Here is a 16223-nt window from a genome sequence, read left to right as displayed (position 1 = left end):
CTTCTCTCTCTCTTTTTTCTTCCTTTCCCCATTTCTCTGTCACGGCCCTCAACAACTATTTACTCCCTTTTCTTACCTCACTCTTTCCATCCCTGCCCTCCCTTTTGCTTCCTCTCCTCTCTCTTTTAACCTCTTGTTCTCTCTCTCTTCCCCTTCCTCCATCTCCCCCTACCTTTAGCCTATCTTCCTCTGTCTCTCCCTCATGCCATTTCTCATATCTGACTGGCTCTCTTTCTTGAAATTTATAAACTAAATAAACTATTAAAATAAACTGAACCCTGGCTGGTTTGGCTCAGTGGTGAGAGCATCAGCCCAAGGATTGAAGGGTCCCAGGTTCGATTCCGGCCGAGGTCATGTACCTCGGTTGCAGGCTCGATCCTGGGCCTTTTCGGAGGGCATGCAGAAGGCAACCAATCAATGTGTCTCTCTCATAGCTCTCTCTCGGTCTCCCTTCCACTCTCTCTGAAAAGCAATGGAAAAAATATCCTCAGGTGAGGATGGAAAAGAAAAAGAATAAACTTAAAGCACACCACTGCTTCACATGTTAAAAGAACTGTTCTGTTAATAAATATCATGAATAACTATGGGAATAGTTACCCTGTAGCATTATATAAGTCTGCAAGCTGGTATAGGATATCAATTTCTAGTGGAGTAACTTGTCCATAGCGTATTGCATTCTGGGAAAATTCCTCTGGAAGAAAAAAAATATTTTCAAATCTTGAAAGATTCTTAATATACAACAAACTTCTACCTTAACCAACTATAATCCACAAGCTCAAAGCATTTTCGTATTATTTTTAAAATCTAAAACAATTTAAATACCCAAGTTAAACTATATAAGAATAATTACAAAATTCTGAAAGCTAGCAACAGAAAATGATACGATGATGAAACAGCAAAAACAGATAAATTAACTTCAAAGATAAAACAATCAATTTAGAATCCTCTTAACTGTGTTTATTCGCTTGATCTTCAGAGTTACAAAATAAAAGAACTGGCTGTTCTCCAGTCACCTAAGACATCCTACTACAATTCAGCAAAAGGCGTGAACTTGCCCTTCTCTCTGTGGCAACTCCTTCCTAGTACAAACAAGCTGCTGCCACAGTGCCACTGACCTGTTTGACAGATTGGGCCAAGGTTCTTTTCAAAACTGTCAAAGCCACTTTTCCATTCCTGACCTCAGCATCCCATTAAATCCACCTGGATTTTTGGAGACCATTATGGCCCAAGTGAAGCATATACACATGGCAACATACTTTCTAGATCTGACTTCAGAATGGTAAACTTAGATCAACCTCATGTCCCAGATAAAGAAAAGTGAAAATGCTGAGGTTCAAATCAATATATATATTTAAAGTCTTACCTTTTGTGACTTCCACATCTTTTCTTGTGCCAGCTAGAGTGCTGTATATCTTACGAACAAGCTCCATATTGTTCAGCAAGGAGTTAAATGCATTGAAGTAGGAGAAGCTAACCTGATGTGAGATACTTCCTCCAGCTGCCTAGGAAATCACAATACAAAAAGTCAAAAAACAAAAACAAAAAAACATGTTTATGGACACTGCACTTGTCTCAAAGAATATCCAAAGGGCTCTTCATTATTAAAATGATTAACAACCAGTTCATAAATACAAGAAACGTTTGGTACTGAAACACTCAGTGCCTTTCATGCCCTCAGGGAGGTCTATGTAATTTAGGTTTTAAGGAAGAAAGCAACATCTGGAAGTTGGACTTCATGGTTCATCTACCTATAAGGTCAGAAACAACAAATATAATTATCATAGATCAAAAACAATAGTTATTTAAACAGGATTTTCAAGACCTGTTCCTCTACTATGGAACTCCTGCTAGTTCTGGATAATCCAAACATCAATATTACACTGTAAGGAACATTTTAAAAACCTGCTTTTTGTTCAAACACATGTACAAAAAACAGTGGTAACTTTAAATTTTAAAACTATATAAAACTTCCTAGTCTTTATTTTATTAAGGCCATTGTTATCATTAAGATATTTAACAGTTTGTGCTGGGCTCTGAATCTGTACCATGAAAGACAACTACCCAAAACTCCAAAAAAATGTAGAGAAAACTAGGGAGGATTTATTCACCATAAAGAGGCTCTCATGCTGGGATGGATGGAGGCAAGGCGACCTTCATTACCTCTGCAGTGTGAGGAGGTAATTTCTCCCTCTGTCCACCACTTGACCATAAACTCAAAAACGAGTGTTTTTTAAAGTATGCAAAATCCTAATTTCTAAGTTAGGAGTCAGAGGAACCCATATGATTGAAAACATTCTCTATTAAAAACTCAAAGAAATACTTAAGGAAACATCAGTGTGACAGTCTTAATAATGAAGGTCTGTAACCACTCCCACCACCCCTCACACATATGCCTTAACCCAAATATAGGTGATATTAGTATTAGCCTGAATTTGGATACCAGTGACCCAAAAGCAAATTATTTAATATATTCCTCCAGGGACTTAAATGGTGTTTAGTAAACTAAGGCTATAATAGGTCTATCTAACATAAATGGAAAAGATTAAGTGGGTTCTTTCACTGTAAGGCACTCAATGAGACCTTCTCCCTACGATTTTCTTTCTTTGCCTCCTTCTTCCCTCCCTCTATCCCTTTCTTTCCTTCCATCCTTCCTTTCATTTTTAGACTGGGGTATGAGGTGAGGGTAAGGGAGTGGGAGATGGGTGTCAAGGAGGTGAAATGTATAGGAGAAAGTGACATGCTCCATGTTCAAATTCAGTGAAGAGAAAGAACAGAAGTTGATCTTTCTACCCCAGTCTAAATCAGGGATAATGATCTTCAGCTGAAACAACAAAAGCACTCATTGGCTTCCCTCCACTAAAAACAAGCGGCAATCAAAAACCTATACATAAGTACAATGCATGAACAAGACAACTGGGAAGTGAGGAAAGTTTCACCTCTCTTTGTGAGGAAGTGGATGACATCAGTGTGCTATTGGTCCAGATGATTACTTTATAGAAATTAGCAGTTTTTACAGAACAAAAAACTATCTGGTCCATGCAGACTGATGCACTGGTGAAGGGGCAGAGAGAAGAGTGAGCCACCGAGGCTGATACCCACACATTTCCCCCATACCTTCTGCCACGGCCATGGGTATTAACACAGAGTAGAGGCCAATGAGGATTCCTCTAGCAAACAGCACCCTGCAGGCAACAAAGGAGGGAGCCATCCTTATAGCAAGGCTTTGCGAGCCCGGCAGATGGAAAAAGGAGAGGTACTGCCCACTGGAAAAAGTAATTGCACGCCCTTGTCTACAAACTCCCTTGTATTCTGTAGTTGGACCGTGTAAACAGAAATAAACAATTTGGAAATATCTGAGAGCAAGATGGTGGCTCTGCTGTGATCGGGAAAGACTATTCACCATCACTCCTACCTTCCTTACACACATCCGTTTACCTTCTACCAACCAAACATAAAGTTAGAATAGTTGAGAGTCAGGTGGGCCCAGGGAGGCAATCCAGGACCCTGTGATTCGAAAGGTCCAAGGAAACAGACTGCTGAAGTACTGGCTCGCACTTACTGAAACTAGGTTCTCCTCCACAAAAGGAGTGAGCATGTGAGACCGAATGGTGACCATGATGTCACTGAAATCCAGACCAGAAATCATGCCGCTTTTGCTTTTGTCTTTGAGCGCGAAGGCTTGTCTTGCATGTTCCAATTGTAGCTCCTGGAGGGGAAAATTATAAATAGGGCATTAGACTGGCTCAAGTACAGCCTGAGTGTATGCTTTGGAAAGGAAGGGCAGACATCCTTTCGTTACATGCGCTCACTACAGAAATGAACAATGTACAGCTCTGAATTTACAACACTTTTATTTTCTTTTAAAAAGCAAATTTTCCTGAAAATGTACTCCATATTAGTTCTCAGGAAGAAGAATGACTCACAGCATGGCAATAAAGGAAACAGGAGGAAAAAAGCTTCATTTACTTGAAAAGTTTTCATCACTAAAAAGTTGAGTGCGTTTCCAGTGCTTTATTTCAGCCTTTAAAATAAGTAGTAATTTATTCTCTCCTGCTTGAAGGCATTCCTATCCTCCAAGAGTACTTTTTGAATTAAAAGTTTAGATTCATTTTAAGTTTTTCGATTTTTAAATGTTGCAATCAAAGTCAGCCCCTACCCCCAATCTCAATAAATTAGAGACCATTTTTCAAACAATTTAAAAATAAATTTAGTGAGAAACTCTGGTAAAGACAGCTGACAGTTGAACAATGTGGGTTTAAACAGCATGGGTCCACTTATATGCAAATTTTTTCAATAAACATACTGTCAGTCCTTTGTATCCCCAGGTTTTGCATTGGCAAATTCAACCAACCACGTATCTGTGGCTGGGAATCCATGGTGTGGAGGGCCAACTGTACACACTGTTCTACGCCATTTTATATAAGGGACTTGAGCAAAACTTTAGGGAACAAAAGTTTTGGGGAAGTCAAAAGCTACATGTGGATTTTCAGCTGTGTGGGGATTGGCAATCTTAAACCCACACTGTCCAAGGGCCGACTGCAGCTCTAACATGAAAGTTATGAATAACGAAGTGCATGACCTGTGTTCAGCTATCCATCCAGCTTTGGGCAGTTACTCATAAACTATAAAACAATCCAGAAGATCTCTGAATTTTTGAACTATTAGACAGCCACATTTTGTAATAAGTGATATCCACAGAAACAGTAAATTGTGCCAACAATACCCTAAGTACTATACAAAAGTCAAAATTTCAACACTTCTGCCCAAAGGACCTGCTACATAATCCAAATAAATCTGTTATCATAACATAATAATGGTGCTGTTTAATGTCATTTTCACACTACTTGCACTACAAAATAATATTTATGTCTAAATCTTAACATATTATTTTTAGATAAACTTAAATATTTCCATTTTCATTACATTTATGAAAGTCTACAAATAAATGTTGCTTTACCTTTTTCTGACATTTAAAAGTTTTTGGTTGACATCTCACCATTTTACTGATTTATTTCATTAATTTTCATATGGACTTGTGATATCTCAATAAATTACCTTATTAGGTGTTTGTTTTATAATAATTCATTAATCTATACATTTGTTTTAGACATCTTCCTTTATGTGTATGATATTTAACAATAAAACAAGTTTTAAAAATAGTTTTTCTTAGGTTGGTAGGCTAGTGACAAGTCTATAAAACCGACTAAGTCTTTCAATAGTCTTAACTTTAAAAAATTAAATAACATTGAGAAAAACATCAAAATATTTTAACATCTATAATCAATCATTTTAGTTTCCTGAAAATAGCAATAGAAGTGGAGAAATTAAAATTCAACTGGTAAATAGATATGAAAGAGTGCAAGATAATAAACAACCAGCATGATTTGACAGTTTTCTCTCCCCTCTACTTTTTTAAAAATTTCAACTTCATGAAGGTATAAAGGACAAAATTATATTTGAAGTGTACAATGTGATTTCATATACATACACAATGTGAAAGCATTCCCAAGTTAATACATCCATCACCTCATATATTTATCTTTTTTATGAGAATCCAAGTTCTACTCTTAGCAAATTTTAATTATACAATATAGTACATTGTTGACCAGGGTCACCATGTTATACACTAGGTCCTCAGGCCTATTCATACTTTATATCTGAAAGTTTGTGCCCTTTTCCAGCCTCTCCCTATGCCCCACCCCAAGTTCCTGGCAACCACTTTTCTACTGTTTCTGTATTCAACTTTTTTAAAAAAGATTCTACATATAAGTGATACCATGCACTATTTGTCTGTCTGCCTAGCTTATTTGTTAATATAATGCCCTCCAAGTTTATCCATGTTGTTGCAAATAGAATTTTCTTTTTCTAGGGTGAATAACATTCTTGTGTGTATAAATTTTCCTTATCTGTTCATATGTTGATGCAACACTTAGGTGTCTGTAGCTTGGCTATGATGATAATGCTGCAATAAACATCAGAGTGCAAATACCTCTTTGAGACAGGAATTTGTTTCCTTTGGATATTTACACAGAAGTGGAATTGCTGGATCATATGGTGTCGCTATTTTTAATTTCTTGGGGAAACTCCATATTGTTTTCCATAATGGCTCTCCCAGTTTACATTCCTGCCAACAGTGTACACGTATCCCCTTTTCTCCACATCCTCCCAACACTTGTTTTTTTGAGTAGTCATCCTAATGAGTGTGAGGTAGTATCTCATGGTTTTGTTTTGCATTTCTCTGATGATTAGTGATGTTGAGCAACTTTTCATGTACCTGTCAGCTATTTGTATATCTTTGGAAAAATGTTGATTCAGGTCCCTTGCCCATTTTTTAACTGGGTTATCTGGGGAAGGGGGCGGTTGTTTGTTTTGCTGTTACATGAGCTTCTTATATATTTTAGATATTAACCCCTTATCAGATGTGTGGTTTGCAAATATTTTCTCCCATTATGTAGGTTGCTTTTTTGTTTTGCTAATGGTTTCCTTTTCTGTGAAGCTTTTCAGTTCGATGTTTATTTTGATTTTGTTGCCTTTGCTTTTGGTTTCAAACTCAAAAAATCAATGCCAGCCCAGCCGGCATGGCTAAGCAGTTGAGCATCGACCTAAGATCCAGATCATGGTTTGATTCCTGGTCAGGGCACATGCCCCAATTGTGGGCTCGATCCCCAGCAGGGGGTGTGCAGGAGGCAGCCGATCAACAACTCTCTCATCACTGATGTTTCTCTCTTTCCCTTTTCCTTTCTCTCTGAAATCAATAAAAAAATATTTAAAAAAAAAAAATCAATACCAAGAATGATGTCAAGGAGCTTACCCACTATGTTTTCTTTTAGGAGTCTCAAGTTTCAGGACTTAGGTTCAAGCTTTTAATCCATTTTGAGCTGATTTTTGCACACGGTGTAAGATAGGAGTCCAGTTCCATTCTTTTGCATGTTGTTATCCAGTTTCCCTAACATCACTTATTGAAGAGACTACCCATTTCCCACTGTATATTCTTAGCTCCTTCGTCAAAAATTAATTGGCCAGCCCTAGCTGGTTTGGCTCAGTGGTCAGCCTGCAGACTTAAGGGTCCCAGGTTCAATTCTGGCCAAGGGCACATTACTCGGTTGCAGGCTTAATCCCCTGCCCTGGTCAGGGTGCGAATGGGAGGCAGTCAATTGATGTGTCTCTCTCACATCAATGTTTCTTTCTCTTTCTCTCTCTCCCTCTCCCCTTTTCACTCTCTGAAAAGCAATGGGAAAAAATATCCTCAGGTGAGGACCAAAAAAAAAATTAAAAATAAAAAAATTGGCCATATATACATGGGCTTATTTCTGGGCTCTCTATTCTGTTCCATTGATCTTTGTGTTTTTATGACAATACCATGTTGTTTTGAATACTATCACTTTGTGACATAGTTTGAATTCAGGAAGTGTGATGCCTCCAGCTTTGTTCTCTCTCAAGATTGTTTTGGCTATTTGGGGTCTTCTGTAGCTCCATAGTTGTTTTAGGACTGTGTTTTTGTTTTTTCTATTTCTGCAAGAAATGCCATTGGAACTTTGATAGGGACTGCACTGAATCTATAGATTGTTTTAGGTAGTATGAACATTTTAACAATATTCTTTCAATCCATGAACACAGAATATCTTTCCATTTATTTGTGTCTTCTTCACTTTCTTTCATCAATGCCTTATAGTTTTCAGTGTACAGATCTTTCACTTCCTTGGTAAAATATATTCCTAAATATCATCCTTTTTTGTTATTGTAAATGGGATTTTCTTAATTCCTCTTTCCAATAGTTTGTTGTTAGTGTATAGATATAAAACTGATTTTTGTATATTGATTTTGTATCCTGCAACTTTCCTAAAGTCACTTATTAGTTCTAACAAGTGTGTGTCTTGCAAAGTCTTTAGGATTTTCTAAATATATAATGTCATCTGCAAAAAGAAACAATTTTACTTCTTCCTTTCCAATTTGGATGCCTTTTATTTCTTTTTCTTGCCTAATTACTCTGGCTAGGACTTCCAGTACTTTTTCAAAAAAAGTGGCAAACATGGGCATCCTTGTCTTGTCCCTGATCTTAGAGGAAAAGCTTTTAGCTTTTCACATATGATAACAGATGTGGGCTTGTCATATATGGCCTTGATTATGTTGTAGTATGTTCCCTCTAGACCCATTCTGCTGAGAATATTTATCATAATGGATATGGAATTTTGTTAAATGCTTTTTCTGCATCTATATCTATTAAAATGATATGATTTTTATCCTTCATTTTGTTAACGTGGTATATCACATTTAATGATTTGCATATGTTGAACCATTTTTGCAACCCAGAAATAAATACCATTTAATCATGGTGTATGATCCTTTTACTACTATTAAATTTACTACTAGTATTTTGTTGAGGATATCTACATCTATCTTCATCAGGGATACAGGCCTATAATTTTCTTTTCTTGTAGTGTCCTTGTCTGGCTTTGCTATCAGGGTAATACTGGTTTTGCAAAATGAATTTGGAAGAAGCATACCCTCCTCTTCTGTTTTTTGGAAGAGTTTGAGAAGTGGTACTAATTCTTCTTTAAATGTTTGGTAGTATTCACCAGTGACGCCATCTGGTTCTGAACTTTTTAAGAAAAAATTTTTCTTTAATCCTCACCCAAGGATATGCTTTCTATGGATTTGAGAGAGAGGAAGGGAGAGAAACATCAATCAGTTGCTTCCTGTACACACTCTGACCTGGGATCAAACCCAAACCTGGGTATGTGCCCTGGCTGGGAATCAAAACCGCAACCCTTCAGTGACAGGATGACACTCCAACCAACTGAGCCACACTGGCCAAGACTAGTCCTAAACATTTTGTTGGGAGGTTTATGATTACTATGCAATTGCTTTATTAGTAACTGGTCTGTTTAGATTTTCCATTTCTTTATCATTGTGTTGGTAGATTGTACATTTCTAGGAATTTATCCATTTTTTCTGTGTTATCTCATTTATTGATATGTAATTGTTCATAGTAGTTTCTTATGATCCTTAGTATTTCTGTTATCAGTTGTAATGTCTCCTTTTTTATTTCTAATTTTATTTGAATCATTTTTACTTAGTCTTAGCTCAAGGTCTGTCAGTTTTATCTTTTTTTTTAAAGATTTTTTTATTGATTTTTAGATAGAGAGGGAGGGGGAGGGGGAGAGAAACATCAAAGTGAGAGGGGAACATCGATCAGCCGCTTCCTGTGAGCCCCCTACCAAAACCCAGGCATGTGCCCTGACTAGAAATCAAACCAGCAACCTTTTGGTGCACAGGACAACACCCAACCAAGTGAGCCATACCAGTCAGGCTTGTTTATCTTTTCGAAAAACCAGTTTATAGCTTTACTGATCTTTTCTACCGTCTTTCTGTCTCTATTTAACTTATTTCTGCTTTGATCTTTGTTACATCCTTCCTTCTCTGATTTTGGACTTAGTTTATATTCTTCTTTTTCTAGTTCCCTGAGGTGCAAAGGTAGGTTGATCATTTGAAATCTTTCTTTTTTCTTAATATGTGTGTTTATCACTATAAACTCCTCTTAGAACTGCTTTTGCTATATCTCATAAGTTTTGGTATGTTGTTTTTCCGTTTTCATTAGTCTCAAGATCTTTTTTATTTTCCTTTTAATTTCCTCTATGACCCATTGATTGTTCAGGAGCATGTTGTTTAATCTCCACATATGTGTGAATTTTCAACTCTCTACTTGAGTCATTCTTCCTAACTCACACCTTAGCTCCTACTACACATCACCCTTCAAACAAAGCAGGAATTTTCAGTATTTCATCCTTAAAGTATGGTTGAAAGAAAGTGTTCCCCATGGAAAGGATATTCCTAAGCATCATCAGAGGCAAACATAGGTCCACTCTCTATTTTATATACATTTTTCCCTTCATCATTCATCCTTTTTGGTCTCCTTCTTTACATCTCTTTTTAATGTTTCTGTCTTCTCTATGTATATGTCTTAGACTCTCAGAAATATCCAGTGCCAACCACAGGCATGATTAAGCCTTATTAATAATACTCAGTACCAAAGAAAATGTGGATCTTTATAGTAAAGACAAAGCAGAATCTTCATTGTAATAGATTTTCCATTTTTTATTAGTCAGCAGTTAAATTTTATGTATCTTTTAATGATATATCCTTGAAGTATCACAGATAAAACTATGGAGTGTATGGGACAGGCCTCCAAGTGATCCAGTAGAGGAGCAGAGTGGAGAGTACAAATAAAACAAGATTGGCCAGTTAATAATTGTTGAAGCTGGTTAATGAGTACATGGGGTTGATTAGCCTATTCTATTTTTATATATTTGAAGTCTTTCAAAATAAAAAGTTTTAAAAATTGAAATTGAGAACTTCAAAATAGGAAGCAACACAAAGAAAGAAGAAGTCCCTTATATAAAGCTCTCAGTTTATTTATTATAATTAAAACATCAGGGTAAAATAGATATTATAAAATGTCTTTGGTAAATGCAAGGGAACCAGCAATGAGAGCAAGCCATCTTTGGAAAAATCATTAAAAACATTAGTTTCATCTCTCAGATGTATAATATTTTCAACTTTTCAAGTTTAGCATTTTACAAGGTCAGTCAGGTAGGCACTAACATTGAAAGTATTAGAACAAGCACTGGGTTCTACAAATACCCACACCTAAAAGATATTAATTTTCAAACTGTGATCACCCTAATGAAGAAAAATAATACCCTGAGCTTATAAGAGATAAAATAAGGACACTCTAGCCCTGGCCGGTGTGGGAGGCAACAGGTGAATGTGTCTCTCTCACATCAATGTTTCTCTTTCTCTTTCTTTCTCTTTCTCTCTCTCTGTCTCTCTGTCTGTCTCTCTCTTCCTCCCTTCCTCCCTCCTTCCTTTCCACTCTCTCTAAAAAAAAACCAATGGAAAAAATATCCTCAGGTGAGTATTAACAACACTAAAAAAACAATAAGGATACTCTAAAAAGATACTTTATCTAAAAAGATAGATATTCCATTAAATAAACGATAAAATAAAAATAAGTCTGCTTCTGGATTGAAAGGGCGAATAGGAGAACTGAAGAAAAGATAAAGGAAATTATGCACTAGGAAATGCATTTCATATACTATGAGATGGAAGTAGCAGAGCTTCAGAAACAGCATGGCTTTGGATAAGACTGAACTAACACATTTAAATCTGCTGTCTTCCAAAACTTCACTGTTCACAAAATCACAATAAAGGAATAAAAAACAAACAAAGCAAAAACTCAAGAACGATGAGAATGGAAAAAGAAAAGACAGCAACCACATTTTTAAGATTAGAGAGAAGGGCAACTGACAACTGACTTAGCAGAACCACGAAAACTAGAAGTAGAGAAAGCCAAAAAAGCAATCCAATGTACAGGACAGACCCCCAAAAGACTCAGAAATTGGCTGACTTAGTACCCCTAGATGTGACAGTGAAGGTGGAGTTGAAAACAGGAGGCTTAGATGGAAGTCTGTTTAAAAAGCAGTTAATTAGCTGCCTTACTGCACCATAGCTAGACCTCTGCCCTTTCCTAACCTTGGCAAAAGACTAGAGGTTCATTGCCTGGAAAGTTTACCAGAGGATCTCTAGAACAGGGAAGACCAGGCATGGTTGAAAAGAGATGAGTAAATGAAAGTCCATCTTCATACTGAACGTTGTCTTGTACTCAGCAGGCAGAATGTCAAAATCCAGACCTAATAATCCAGATGGGAGGCCGGATGATTATTCTCTGATTCCCCAATTCAAAAGAAAAGACCTGAACATACAGGAAGAGCCAGAGAGCTTTACGGCAAGGCCCAGGGTTAATAAGCCCCCGTGGCCAAAGCTCCCAGGAGGCCTTAATCTTAAACACGAGATGAGGATCAAGGGCCATCAGGCATGTGAGAAAAGCCACCAAATGGAACAGGCCCCGACAGAGAGGAAGAAATTCGGAGGAAATGCACCTGCAGGGAGAAGGAAATTTAAAAAACAAAAACAGAACCCCCTATCTCTAATATCTTTGGAGTAGTAAAAACATAGTATATCTACCAAAGAATAATAGTATGCTGTTTTTAAAAAAAGAAATGTTCAGAAAACCCAATAGAGTTCCTGAAAATTAGAAATACAATAAAAATTAAAAACTGAATAGAAGGCTCAGAAGGAAAATACAGAAGAAAACTAAATGATCATACATTTAATATATTTACTAGTTCTAGAAAGGAATAGGAGAGTAAATAAGAAAAGTAATAAGAATATTTTCAATAACTGAAAGACATAAGTTTTCAAATTAAAAGAGCTCATTGAATGCCCAGCAAAATGAACAAAAAGAAACTCACACCAAGTAATATCATTGTGAAATTTCAAAACACTTTAGGAAGGGGAAAAAAATGTTAAAACTCGAAAAAAAGTTTCAAAACAGAATCAAGAGTAAGAATGGCACTGGACTTCTCAGTGGCAACACTGGAAGCCAGATAACGAGAGGGGTGTTTTCAAAATTAGGAGGAAAGTAAATTCCTACTTGAGCTCTATACCTAGCAAACTAAGTGTAATAATTAAGCAGAGGTTTTCATACAAAAAGTCTCACAAAAAACTACTTACTTTCCTCAGGAAGCCCCTGCAGGAAGTATTCCACCAAAAAGAAGAAATAAACCATAATAAAAGGAGAGATGAAATCCAGCACATGGAGATTCAGCATAAGAGAAAGGCAAATGGATTCCCCAGTATGAAGGTGAAGTGAAAGGAGATCACAGGCTAACAGCTATGCATCAAGAACAAAGTCCAGCCTCCAATCATGAAGTAAAAAAGTTAAGCAAAAAAGTTACCATATGACCCAGCAATTACACTCCTAGGGATATACTCAAAAGACGTGAAAATAGGTATTCAAACAAAAACCTGTATATCAATGTTCATAGCAGCACTATTCACAGTAGTGAAAAGGTGAGAACAACACTGGGTTCATTAACTAATGAATGGATTAAAAAGTATGGTATATCCATATAATGGAATAATATTCAGCCATAAAAAGAAATGAAGTATTAATACATGCTACAACATAGATAATCCTTGAAAACATTATGCTAAGTGAAAAAAAGCCAGACACAAAAAATCATACTGTATAATTAATTCTACTTATAGTTAACCCCTGAATAACATGGGGGTTAGGGGCACCAACCTGCCCACAGTCAAAAATCTCCAAAATTTAACTATTAATAATCTACTGTTGACAAGAAGCCTTACCAATAAAAAACAATAGATTAATACATATTTTTTATGTTATATGTGTTATATACTGTATTCTTACAATAAAGTAAGGTAGAGAAAAGAATATGTCATTAAGAAAATCATAAGGAAGAAGATATACATTTATAGTAGTACATATTTACTGAGAAAAAATTCATATATAAGTGGACCTGTGCAGTTCAAGCCCATGTTGTTCAAGGGTCAACTGTATATGAAATATTCAGAATAGGTAAATCCATAGAGGTAGAAAGTAAATTGATGGTTGCTAGGGGTTGGGGAGACACAGGAATGGGGAGTGACAGCTTAATGGGTACAGGGTTTTCTTCTGAGGTGATGAAAAGGTTTTAGAATTAGAGGTAGTGGTTGTACAACACTGAATGTACTAAATGCCACTAAACTGTGCAATTTTACATGGTTAATTTTATGTTAAGTGAATTTTACCTCAATTTTTTTAAAAAGAAAGAAAGCTCCTGGAGAGCTCTAAGAAGATGAAATTGATAGAATACCTAATGTGTTTTAAACATATTAAAATGAGATTCTAATAACTGAGGCAGAGTTTGAGAATGAATTACATTAATACATAGAAAACTAAACAAATAAGAAAAACTAGAAACTCTAAGAAAAGTAATCATTTTAGTTATGCATAGTATTTATAAAATTATAGTAATTCAAATATGATATGGATCTAAGTAGAATCATGAGATGTAAGGGTTGGGGGCAGAAAATCCAAGTCCGTGGTAGAGAGGGAGAGGTGAAAGAAGTAGCTACTAATCTTCCATAGTTCAAATGCAATCAAAAATACCTAAAAGTGAAAAATTAAAAAGTAGAAGTGCCAACACAAGTTTATTATTTAAAGTCATGGAAGTAAACATTGAAAAAATTATAAAAGTTTTAAAGAAGATGCTTCTGGGAGTAGTAAATGAAAAACGGAGATAAAACGCCACAGGGGACTGCTAGTTTTTATAATGAACTTAGTAAAACTTAAAGGAAAGGAGGTGGAGGAGGAATGGTATATATTTACACCAGTTATGAAAACCCAGCTCACCTGGAGAAACTGTGTGAATTCTGTGTAGTTAAGATGCTTCTTCCGATTATGCCCAAAATGCAGTCGGATAAATTCACAGTCCCAGTTAAAAGGGATATGATGATGAATAATAGTCTGTCCAAAAATTTCTTTGACATTTTCTTAAAAGGGAAAACAAAAATAAATAAATTATATCTGGAATAAATAGTTTAGTCCACTGCAATGTTCCTACAGAAAGAAATTAAGAAAAATTTTAAAAGTCAATATTATCTGATTCTATTAAGATTAGCTGCAAAGATTTTTGTGCCCAGAAACCCATGCACAGAAACAGAATTGATACAAAATATAATTTTACACTTAATATTGTGTACCATTACATATAAGGCCATGAGATTCTTAATTTCTCTTGATATAATTTTAATTAGGAAGTGATTTATATCTTGCACTATAAATGGCTGCTACTCTGCATTCTGGTATAAAATCAATAGTGTTTTCCCGGTTCCTCGAGGAGTCGAATTAAGCCCTTTATCAGAAGCATGAATACCTAAATTACAGTATAATGCAATATTTGTCATACTAAGTATGGTTTGATTGAGGCTTGATTATTACATTCACACTATCCTGAATATGTCTATTGAAGATAGGTATAAGAAATACTACCAAAAGCATATCATTAGCTCAGCAGCAAGCACCTTATTAAAAGCTTCTGATATTGTCAAAAATATGGTCTTGACACAAAGCTTCGAAATCCTCATAAAAACCATGATTATTAGTCTCAACCATTAAAATATTTTAAGGTAAGTGAAATTAGTGATTCACTTTTAAATAAAGAAGGACTAAGCACAGTACACTAACTTTAGGTAAGAACCAGTCACATTGCGGAATATACAGCCAGAACCCCTGACAGCTTGTCTTCATGCACTAATCAGGTCATTCACTTTCTTACACAGTGCTACACTTGCTGTAAAAGTCAGTTCACAAATGACTGGTACTTTAACAAGCATAGGCTGGAGAGACTAATTTAGAAGCTCATGCCAAAAAAAAAAAAAAAAATCATTAAAAAGTTAAGAAAGCAGGAAGCCTGTTTTACTGAGTCTTAAGAACAAAATTATTTTCAAATTTAAGCCAATTATATTAGTGAAAGGGTTTTATTATGAATAGCTATCAATTATACTAGAGAATTAGTAAATAGAAGTTTAATACTTTAAAATCTTCAACTATGCTATTTTCTCTAATTTCTTCAAATTCTTTAAATAAGATACAGATCTCATACTGTAAATGATTTAATGGATTCCCTTTAGCTTTATATACCTTTTTTTCTTGATAAAAGCATTGCTATGTTGGGGGTGGGGAGGACATGTGGTGTAAGAATCCTGAACAAGAATTCCTGCCAGTCTTTACTCAATATATATAAGAGCTCTGAATAGATCACAACAATCAGTAACTTGGAAGAAGGCATTGGATGTCACTGGGGAGATGGGATTCTCATCTTTACTTTCACAGGAATGTAGTTCTTGCCTAATTAGCAACAGTATTGCAGAATTTTCAAATCATATCATTTTCATCTTCCAAAAACACAAATTAAATATATGGGTTTTTGTTTCTAAAAGCAAATCATTAACTCAACAGCAATTCATGGGATTCTGCCTTCTAACCCACACAAAGGATTACCCTTAAATCTACATGAAACCTCACATTATAAGATATGTTAAAGTTTACAAAATAATTAAAATATTTTAGAGGTAAAAATATTATGGCAGATCAGAAAAAAAATTAGGATTCTCCAATTTAATTGGCTGCTTCTATTCCCACATTGATTAGATTTCTTATTTTTAAGGTCTAACAAAGTGTGAAACTAAGGAAACATGAAGAGATAAATGGAAAGCAGAACAGGATAAATTAAATAACTACATATATTTAAATAGTATTAATATTATTTATTAAAGGGAATAAGTTATTTTATTATAATCTTTATTTTACAGGT

The 16223-nt window shown here is 35.5% G+C and overlaps 1 protein-coding gene across 2 annotated transcripts in view; it reads right to left on the bottom strand.

Annotated features, from left to right (window-relative positions):
• SLC25A12 (solute carrier family 25 member 12) overlaps positions 1–16223 on the bottom strand; it is a 106233-nt gene that overhangs the window by 34527 nt on the left and 55483 nt on the right. For both annotated transcript variants that reach the window (XM_016204468.2, XM_016204545.2), the window contains exons 5-8: positions 14261–14400; positions 3560–3706; positions 1364–1502; positions 598–691 (exon numbers count right to left, since the gene is read on the bottom strand). In XM_016204468.2, coding sequence (XP_016059954.1) covers positions 598–691; positions 1364–1502; positions 3560–3706; positions 14261–14400 — 520 coding nt within the window. The remainder of the gene's footprint in view (positions 1–597; positions 692–1363; positions 1503–3559; positions 3707–14260; positions 14401–16223) is intronic.

Source organism: Miniopterus natalensis, chromosome 8, assembly GCF_054644295.1.
Source record: "Miniopterus natalensis isolate mMinNat1 chromosome 8, mMinNat1.hap1, whole genome shotgun sequence".
In the NCBI taxonomy this organism is placed as follows: Eukaryota; Metazoa; Chordata; class Mammalia; order Chiroptera; family Miniopteridae; genus Miniopterus; species Miniopterus natalensis.
This window is presented reverse-complemented; position numbering and strand designations above follow the sequence as displayed.